At 33.9% G+C, this 10533-nt stretch overlaps 1 protein-coding gene across 1 annotated transcript in view; it reads left to right on the top strand.

The window, feature by feature from the left end:
- ano2a (anoctamin 2a) overlaps positions 1-10533 on the top strand; it is a 34525-nt gene that overhangs the window by 16433 nt on the left and 7559 nt on the right. Inside the window, exons 14-22 of the mRNA XM_016483596.1 lie at positions 1303-1314; positions 2185-2262; positions 3271-3336; positions 6709-6783; positions 6859-7060; positions 7188-7299; positions 9008-9065; positions 9153-9253; positions 9479-9630. Of these exons, the coding sequence (XP_016339082.1) occupies positions 1303-1314; positions 2185-2262; positions 3271-3336; positions 6709-6783; positions 6859-7060; positions 7188-7299; positions 9008-9065; positions 9153-9253; positions 9479-9630 (856 nt within the window). The remainder of the gene's footprint in view (positions 1-1302; positions 1315-2184; positions 2263-3270; positions 3337-6708; positions 6784-6858; positions 7061-7187; positions 7300-9007; positions 9066-9152; positions 9254-9478; positions 9631-10533) is intronic.

Genomic DNA, 10533 nt, shown 5'->3' with positions numbered 1-10533 from the left:
GTTTATATATATATATATATATATATATATATATACTTTAATATAGGTAATAGCCATGAGCAAAGATTTGTTACTTGCTAGTTGGTTGCAGTCTGTAGTAAAGAGGGGACATTCTCATTGTACAGAACAGTGGATTGGACAAAAACAATATTGTCAAATATTATTACAATTTAAAATAGCTATTTTCTATTTGAATGTATTTTAAAATATAATTTATTCCTGTGATGAAAAGCTGAATTTTCAGCATCATTACTCCAGTCTTCAATGTCACGTGATCCTTCAGAAATCATTCTAATATGCTGATTTGATGCATACATACATATTTCGGGATTCTTTGATGAATAAAAAGTTTAAAAAACAGCATTTATTTGTAATTAATATAACTCTTTTGTAATAGAACTCTCTTTGTTGATTAATTTAATGCATCCTTGCTGAAAAAAGTAAAATAAGCATATTAGATCATCCTCGATGCACCTCTATCCAGCATGACTTCCTAACTGTGGTATAATGATTGTTATGCATAACCTCCAATATCGCTGCCTTCTTAAAAACCACTCCAGAATCTCACCTATGAGCATCAGCGCAAACTCGCAGCAATGCAGTTCATAAAGCATTGCTAAACATAATCCAACATAATAGCCAATTCTCTCTAGTGCGACTCCAGCAGACCCTCGCGCTGACTGCTGATGGCCTGCTCTTGATTAAGTTTATGAAAATTCAAGATTTCATTTAGGGATGCACCGATACCGATACTGGTATCGGTATCGGGCCCGATACTGAGATGTGAGAAATGTTGAAGGTGTCTGAATAAATTTTGGTTTGACTGTATCTATTTGATAAATTAAGTTAACCAACTAACATTATACATACTCTTTTGGTTTCTGTAACCAATATTTTAAAAATTTACTCGGTATCGGCAAGTACCAAAAATAAAAGTATCGGTATCGGGCGAGTACTAGAAAAAGTGGTATCGGTGCATCCCTAATTTCATTGTTCTTGAGGGTTTGAACCGTTCACCTGGGAGCTGATTCAGTCTGAACGTGTGTTGTGTAAGTGGTGGGAGACGATGGTGTGTATGTGTGTGGGTGTGTGTGTGTGATAGGCCATATGTGAGTAATGAGATAGTGTTCTGCTTAAAGCATTGAGCTGAGTGGATGAAGGTCTGCGCTCTCAACAGGATGCCTTGGAGATCATGAGCGACATGCTAATGTGAACAACAATGAACTTCAATTACACCGCATGTTAAATAGTGCAAACATGTGTCTAATGCTATGTTTTCTTTGCTTTCATGCTCACCGATAGGAAAGGGCTGAGGTAAACCTATCTCCTGCTCTCTTTCTCTATCTCTGTTTCTATATGGTTCCCGACATGCTCAAACGCACACCATATTTCTCTCCGTGTCCCTCACACTTCCCCCACCCTCATCATCGCTCCATCCCCGTTTGCGTTTTTCTGTGCAGCAGGAGGGTCAATTTTGCATCGGCATGTATGGTGACGCTGTTTGATGAATCAACCCTGAATTCGTAGGAAGAGGGGAGATTTATAGTGGATTAATATTGTAGTAACCTGTGTCAACATCCTTTACTGTGATTTTGGTGACGCTGTTTGATGAATCAACCCTGAATTCGTAGGAAGAGGGGAGATTTATAGTGGATTAATATTGTAGTAACCTGTGTCAACAAATCCTTTACTGTGATTATATACCATTAATCTCAATGCCATAATCCTAACCAAAATGTTCTTGCCAGATAATCACGACCTTATTTGTGAAGTTAAAAATGCTACCTGTGTGGATGAAACACATTTTTTTGTCATAAATATATCATCTTAAGCATTCCACGTACAACTATATAGCACTATTGTACAGGATATTGGTCTGATAGATTGAGTCTACTAAAGCAATGTGTTAGCCAGAAAAGCCCTGCGGGTTACGTGCTTTTTAATGAACTTGCAGTTTTGTACCATACTGGCGTGTTTGCCTCAAGACAAGAAAATGATTTAATGTGGAACCAAGATAATTATTTCTATTTGTGCATGTGTTTGTGAATCATGTTTCTATGGAGACAGTTTTGCTTATGCATGTCTAAGGAATTGATGTTGAATTTGCTGCTTTTTGAAATCTTTGTGGAGTCCTTGATCACTGAGCTTGATGTGTGTGTGTGTGTGTGTGTGTTTGTATCACAGAATGAGCTACGACCAGCATATGAGGACTTTCTTCTTAAGAAACAAGAGAAGAAGGCAAAGAATAAGAAGAAGGAAGAGGTAAACTGCACCATTATGTACAAAACTATTTGGTTCTTATGTTTTGACCGATGAATTTCCATAATTTTCCATAATATTTTCAGTTGTTTGTGATTACTGAATAATTATTTTAAAATAAAAAAATAGTAATTTTTATAAAGATTGTACTCACAAAGAGTAATAATTATAATTGTAAAAATATATTTTTATCCTAAAAGAGTAATAATTACAATTATTAAAAAAAAAAACAATTTTAGAGCTGTATATAACAAAAAAAAAATTATATTCACTATGACTAAAACTTTATCATGTCTTCTTATAATCTTAATAATTTCTATGACTTTTCCAAGCTTGGAAATCACAATTCCCTGATATTATGCAAATATCAGATCAGATTTTTAAAAAATATCCGAATATTATTGAATTTTTTAAATATTACTGAACAAGGATGCAGAGTCATTAACGATAACTTAAAACAATACTCTTGCAACATTTCTGAAGGAATGTGCACAATATTCCTGTAAGAATTTTTATTTTATGTGAATGAACTCATTAAATGAAATGTTACTTTAATTTAATAATTTGTATAATATTTTTGAAATATATAATAATTATATTAATTGTCATTGATGACTCTAGCAAAAAGAATCTTGGAATTACATTAGGAATTTTAATTTATCCAGTAGAATTTTATTTGTTTCTTATTAAATTCCTATTAGGATTTTTTTTAAATCATATAAATTATCTTTAGTAAAAAAAAAAAGAAACGTATGATAGATATTCCAATAGATACATGTTTTAATTATTTATTTTGTTTAATAAATATGTGTGTTTAAAGTTCTTTTTACTCACTATTATCAATTCAGGATATGAACGTGAAGTCTTAATTTTCACTTTAATTAAATTATTGCTTAAAAATGCACTGAGCTGAAATACCTGAAATACCACGCACATTTTTCCAGGTCGATGTAAGAGAATGAGTTTGGCTCACTCATGTGCAGTGCTTTTAATCTCTGCTCTGTGTTCTAGCCAAACGCAGGAACGGATGACAAAGGAAGAGAGAAGCTACTGTCTGCTAAAGGAGGACAGTCGCCGGTGAGGAGGGGGGAGATAATTTGAGAGTTTACTGTGTGTCTGTCTAGGAGAGAGCAAGCTAATCAACTTAACCAGAAGAGGCGGGGCTTCAGGGATAATGCAGTTAGTTCTCAGCTGTCAGTCACAGAGTGGTCACTGCCCTGACCTCCGTCGGACCCCTCCTGCCCACCCGACTCATATCCGTCTTTCTTCGTATCACACCCCACAGTAGCACTCTCTTATCTTTTTCTTCTCATTCTTTCTGACAATTGAATGAATTAGATAATGAATTACTCAGTCTGGTGGATAACATTGGCACCGTGTTTTTCCCCTTTGAAATTAGCAGTTTGGTCGCAATTTCACCATGTGATTTTGCGGATTTTTGTTACTGTCACTGTGCCCTTGTACGCAGTGTCAGGCCTGCGGTGCGTACACACAACACACGTATGCGCTCAAACACTCTCTGTGGCGTACACGCTTACTACACACGGCACTCAAAGCAGATTACCTCTCTGGGTATTCCACACTAGATTATGCAGGATTAGAGTCAGTGGGATTAAAACACGCAAGTTAGAGTGGTGTCCTTCCTCTAATCAAAGGCACATGCATGTTCAGTGTGTATGTGCGTGTACCTCTCTGTGGCGTACACGCTTACTACACACGGCACTCAAAGCAGATTACCTCTCTGGGTATTCCACACTAGATTATGCAGGATTAGAGTCAGTGGGATTAAAACACGCAAATTAGAGTGGTGTCCTTCCTCTAATCAAAGGCATTCAGTGTGTATGTGCGTGTACCTGAGAGAGTGTAGTGTGTTTTAATTCAGATTTGATGCGTGCGCGTCTGGGGGAGGGTTGGATCCGTGCTGTTCATTAACTTCAGCACTTCAATCAAATCAGCCCTACTTAGTTTCAGTGATTAGTTTATTGCAAGTCCAAAACTATTTCCTGTTCTGATGCACAAAGCCGCTACAACAGCTGTAGATTTTGTAAAAAGTAATATTTAACAGTGTTAAATTTTTAACTGAATAACTACACAATATATTGGAGGCCAGGCCAAACTGGTAATGGTCAATATTAGCATATTTTTAAAGATGTCGATGCACAAAGCCGCTACAACAGCTGTAGATTTTGTAAAAAGTAATATTTAACAGTGTTAAATTTTTTACTGAATAACTACACAATATATTGGAGGCCAGGCCAAACTGGTAATGGTCAATATTAGCATATTTTTAAAGATGTAATTTTTTAGGTAACCAATTAATAGGATGATTTGACCAAAAAATGTTAAATACTGTGGTGCTTCTTTAAAAACTTAATTTATTCTCATTTCCTAACATTACATTTTAAAATTATTTATTTGTATTTATAAATTATTTATTTAAATACATCAACTAAAAGCATATAATGACCAGTCTTAGGGGCCGTTCACACCATCCTAAAACAATAATTATAACATTTAATAATCATTCTAATTCTGAGAATAGGGAACTCCACGCCATAACTATAACGTTAATGACAGTGAACAACAATATCGTTGGAATCACTTTCAGAATTATTTTTTTCCAGCTGATGAACAATAAAAACATTGACAGCCAATCAGAATCCATCCTGCTTTAAAGAGCTTGAGCATTTAAAGCTACAGATGACAAAACTGCAGCACGCTAATGATAAACAAACCTTATCATACATTGATGTGGACACTAATATAGTTATCATTATAGTTACCTTCATAGTTTTTTTTTTTTGGCATGAACAGACCTTTATTCTTTCTTATTTCTGTTTTTTTTTTTCATATTTTATTTTATTTATTATAATTTTATTCCCCCCAAAACCATAATATTTCGACTGTACATAATGTACATAAATAACATTATATAACGTACGTATGTATATGCACGTACATATATAACGTTTTGATGCCAGATTTGTCCAGAAGCATGTAAAAATTCTAGAATAGATATTAGTGTGAACATTGTTCATGTTCTGTTTAAAAAAGGACTAAATAAATCAATCCCACCTGCAGAGTACAGATCCAACCCTGATCAAACACACCTGTCTGTAATTATCAAGTGCTTCTGAAGAGCTTAATTAGCTGGTTGAGGTGTGTTTAATCAGGGTTGGAGCTGAACTCTGCAGGTACAGTAGGTAGATCTCCAGGAACAGGACTGGGCACCCCTGGTATAGAATTTTTATGGTATGGGCCATCATATTGGTTATTGCCATACCAAAAATGTGACCTGTGCTGGCAAAATGAGTCACAATGAGCAAATTTTCAAAAAACAAGTTATTTTTCTTTTATTTTAACCTTCAAAATGATGTATGATTTGTTTGAATCAGACAAAAATGACTGAGCTGCACCCCTTTGAAGTCAAAAAAAAAAACGAGTTAATGTTTTCTGAAGGTTCTTATCACCTACAACATTGCATCTTTTCCTCCACTTCTTTTCTTAATAATAATCACTGTATTAATAATCACAATATAGCTGATTGTTATTTTATTTGTATTACTAAAAATTAGAACAAAGATGCAAATAAACAGAACAAATACGAGAAAGAACTTTTCTTACTTTTTTCATCTTACATCTAAACACACTGAAAAAAATGATTCATTGAATTTACTAATTTTTTTAAGGTAAGTGGTTACAATCAAATTATTTTAGCTACATTTAAATAAATTTAGCTGACTAACATTCAACATTTTTTAAACTTAAATGTAGCTAAAATAAATTGTTTGCAACCACTCACCTTAAAAAAATGTAGTATATTTTTTTTCAGTGCAGAAGCATTCAGGTAAGAAAAACAGACTAATCAAATGTAAAAATAACTTCAGTATATTCAATACAAATGAAACAATTATTATTAAAAAACGATTAAAACTAAAAAAGCAGTTCAATCAAGAGCATTGAGTGATTCCTTTGTTTCTTTAATTGTTAGATTAACAGTAATGAGACAGACGGCCTATATATTAAGACCTACTGTAATGCACAGATCTAATATAATGTTACACATCAGATGATTTTCCCCAACAGTTCCCCAGTCGTTCACTTAAGACATAACAGATAGTGTTTGTGTGAATACTCACCAAGACAGATCTTTTGAAATACTGTAATCTATATATATTATCATTTTAGATGTTTGATTACTATTTGGAGCATCGGGATCACTAGACAAGGGCTTAATTAATTCATTTTTGTGAAAACCTCCAATTTTCACTTTTTTTTTTGCCTATAGTTCAAAATCAGCCCATGTGCATTCCAACTCATTTTGCCAGCATGGGTCACAAATAATAATTGCTTGTCAGTATCATGCAAAATGTGATTATGGTACTCCAGTAGCTAGTGTATTCACAGCTGATATGGTGAGCATTAAGTAACATCCTGTTGTTCTTGTAGCTTGCCTCTGAGTCTTTGTCATGGACAGACAGGCTGCCAGGATACTGCATCAACATATCCTCTATCCTCCTTATGGTAGGTACCTTTCCCCATAACGGCATTTGTTGCATAGTTTTTACAGTTAAAATTCACATTTATCTGTTTTCTCAGGTTGGGGTCACGTTCTCTGCCGTATCTGGAGTGATTCTCTACCGTATCATTGTGTTTGCTGTTATGTCAATGAACCCTGATCATGAGGCCAAGGCTAATGTGCGTGTAACCGTGACAACCACCGCTGTCATCATCAACTTGCTGGTGGTTCTGGTGCTGGATGAGATCTACGGCGCTATAGCGGCCTGGATTACAGAGCTTGGTGTGTGTGTGTTTACATGACAAAAGATGAAATGTTTTTGTTTTCTTGATAAAAGTGTGACTGACGAAGAAAAGATCATGCATTACCGATGATTATTATGAATATGATGTTAATGTCATACTTGCAGAGATTCCAAAGACTGAATCGACATTTGAGGAGCATGTGATCTTGAAAGCTTTTTTGCTGAAGAGCATGAATGCATTTGCACCTGTCTTCTATGTGGCCTTCTTTAAGGGCAGGTAAATTGGCATCCCATTAGCATACCCACCCAAACTAATGTGACGTTCTGTCTCTGTTGCCAATGATAATTGGATTATTATAATGTACTTTGTTGTTGTTTGTCATGTCCAGTTTGTTGCAGTGTAGTCGTGTGCTTACTGTATAGTATTGTGTTTGTATGTAGTGTTGTCTACACTAGTGTCTATACTGTATACTGTAGTGTTGTGTGTCTGTCCTGTGTAGTCCATTGTTGAGAATGTTATCTATGTTCATCTATATTGTAATATATCACTTTGCAGTGACCATTTTTTTCATAAAAACATATATATATATATATACAGTATATATAGAGCACAAAAATCTTAAAGGGGTCATAGATGAGACAAAAACATTAAAACCCATTATAAACAAGGCATTTGTTGCATCCAGTGGGGACATAATTACGGATTATAATGACTTATACTGTCTTTTTACGCGTTGCATTGCATCGCGTTGCGTAAACATAAAACCATGTCTGCATGGTTGACTCTTAACTTTTATAAAGAATATCTCTTTGGATTTGAGACTTTAGTCTTTGCAACTTTACAGATCTTCTTTATGCACCAAGAGTTTGTAACACTCCAACGAGAAAGAAAAAATTTAAATCGCATCATATGACCCCTTTAACCTAAAATCATGCAACGCTGAGAAACAAAAAATATTGTTAAACTTTTACAGTAAGGTTCCATTTGTTAACATCCGTTAACATGAACCAACAATGAAACATAACTTAGGGTAACACTTTATTTTAAGATGTCCTTGTTACACGTGTTACATGTACTTAATATTATAATAACAATAAATTATGCATAATTACATGCAAGTAACCCTAAGCCAAACCCTAACCATATAGTAAGTACATGTAGTTAATTAATATTACTCAGTACTTAAACGTATAATTACACTGTAACAAGGACACCTTAAAATAAAGTGTAACCTCATTTAGTAATCTTAGTATTATGTATTTCAACATATACATAATATATTAAACAAATCAGTCAGTTGTATTTACAACTGAAAAAAATGTTGTATTTGTTAATATTATTTAATGGACCTAACTAGTAAAAAAAACATTATTAACATTAATGAATACTGTAACAAATGTATTGCTCATTGTTAGTTAATGCATTAACTAACGTTAACTACTGGGTTTTTATTGTAAGGTGCATTCTAATGCCAAAATATGATACCCTAGAGTAATTTTCTATTTTTTTACATTTTCTATTTACATTTTTATATTTTTTTCTATATATATATATATATATATATATATATATATATATGTATTATTCATATATAATAATTAATATAATATGCTCTTTTATATAATTATTGTATACAAGCCCCATGTTGTACATTTGAAAGAATGCATTTTTCCCTCAATTATTTTTTACTCCCTTTTTTACACAGTTGAAACTATGTTTAACATGTTTTATTAATGTATTACTTTTTTGGAGAGTTCATGTCTAAATTTCCATATGCAAATTACAGTTCTATAACAACCTGTTTTGTGGTGTCTGTGTTGTGTTGCTGAACAGTACACTATTATGTTGTAGTTTACAATATAGTGTGTCACTGTGTAGTATGCTTTAGAGTCTAGCACCAAAATGCTGAATTTCTGGGTTACATTGTTTAATCCAATTGATGTTTTTGTTAAATATCTCTCATAACTCTGGTGTGCTAATTTAGGTTTGCCGGTCGCCCGGGTGACTATGTTTATGTCTTTAAGGATTTCCGCATGGAAGAGGTAATTATTAAAATGATAATATGTTTGTCTTCAGTGTTTTAGCATAGTGTAACTAACAGTTTGCATGTACATGTGTTTTTGGTCTAGTGTTCTCCAGGTGGTTGTCTTATTGAAGTGTGTATTCAGCTGGGAATCATTATGTTGGGAAAGCAGCTCATTCAGAATAATGTGTTCGAAATTGCCATTCCGTAAGTGTTTTACACACACATACACACATGCAAAGTCTTCCCTGTGGTCCCTCTGCTAATTTTCTTCGATTCTGCAATGTACCCCCAGTCTATTAGAGGAAGCCCCTAACTCTCTTGTTAAATTAAATTTAAATTCTCCACACTGTTTAACATTACCAACACAGTGCACAGTGAGTGATGGAAGAGGTGTTTAAAATAACACTGCCAAATCTGTTGACATTACAGAAAGCTGAAGAAGATGTATCGCACATATAAGGAGGAGAAAGATGGATCGGCAGATGAGGAGGACAAAGATTCGAAACGCGAACCACAGCGCTGGGATTTGGACTATGATCTGGAGCCATATGAAGGATTGAGCCCAGAGTACATGGAGATGGGTGAGTACCACATGCTCAAATTGAACAATAGACTCAAATGTCAGCAACGTTTGGTGCATCGCTTTCATTGTTCTACTTGTTTATACCTTACAACCCCAAAAACATCATTACTATGTGCTTTGTAGCAACTTGAAAGCCTTATTTGACTGTTTAATGATAGTGTTGTGGCTTGACCATTTTTTTTCTAGAATTGCTCTTTATAGTCAACTAAAATTTGATTTTGTTTATATACATTCCTGGTCTTATTTTCATTATATTATGTTTTTTCCAAAGATTTCTTCAAAATTTATGATTTGCTCCATTACATTACAAGGACAATGTGAATGCTGTTTAAAGTTGGCTTTAATAGCTGTAATAATGAAATAACTTACAATATAATTGTTAGGCATTTGACATCACCATGATGTACTTCGTCTCTGGCTGCTATTGACCAATCATAATTAATTTTAGGCTTTGCACTCTACCTGGACAACTAGTTAACTAAGAAGCTGTGTTGTGTCTAAATTTTGTTTAGAAATGATTGATCTTGAAAGCAAGATCTGGCTCTTATTAAATTACATTTACATTTTTTTTTTATAAGTAGGCACCTTTAAAATAAAGGCATTCACACCAATACAAATTTTCTGTACAAATTAAATAATTTAATTTTAATAAATGATTAATTCATATGTTCAGACCATCACAAACTTTTTTTTTTTAAACCGAGGGGCTTCAAATCAATTTTCTATCACACTATGAAAAATGTTGGCCAACCAATAAGATTTGTGCAAAAAGCGAATCACTCCAAGGCACTCGAAATTATAGTGAAAAATTAAATAGCCTTTATTCACATGGCTTTACATTAAAAGCAACACACAATGAATGAAAGCCGATGCAGGCTTGTTAGCCGCAACGCATCGGTTG

This window comes from Sinocyclocheilus anshuiensis, unplaced genomic scaffold (assembly GCF_001515605.1).
Source record: "Sinocyclocheilus anshuiensis isolate Anshui unplaced genomic scaffold, SAMN03320099.WGS_v1.1 scaffold733, whole genome shotgun sequence".
NCBI lineage: Eukaryota > Metazoa > Chordata > Actinopteri > Cypriniformes > Cyprinidae > Sinocyclocheilus > Sinocyclocheilus anshuiensis.
This window is presented reverse-complemented; position numbering and strand designations above follow the sequence as displayed.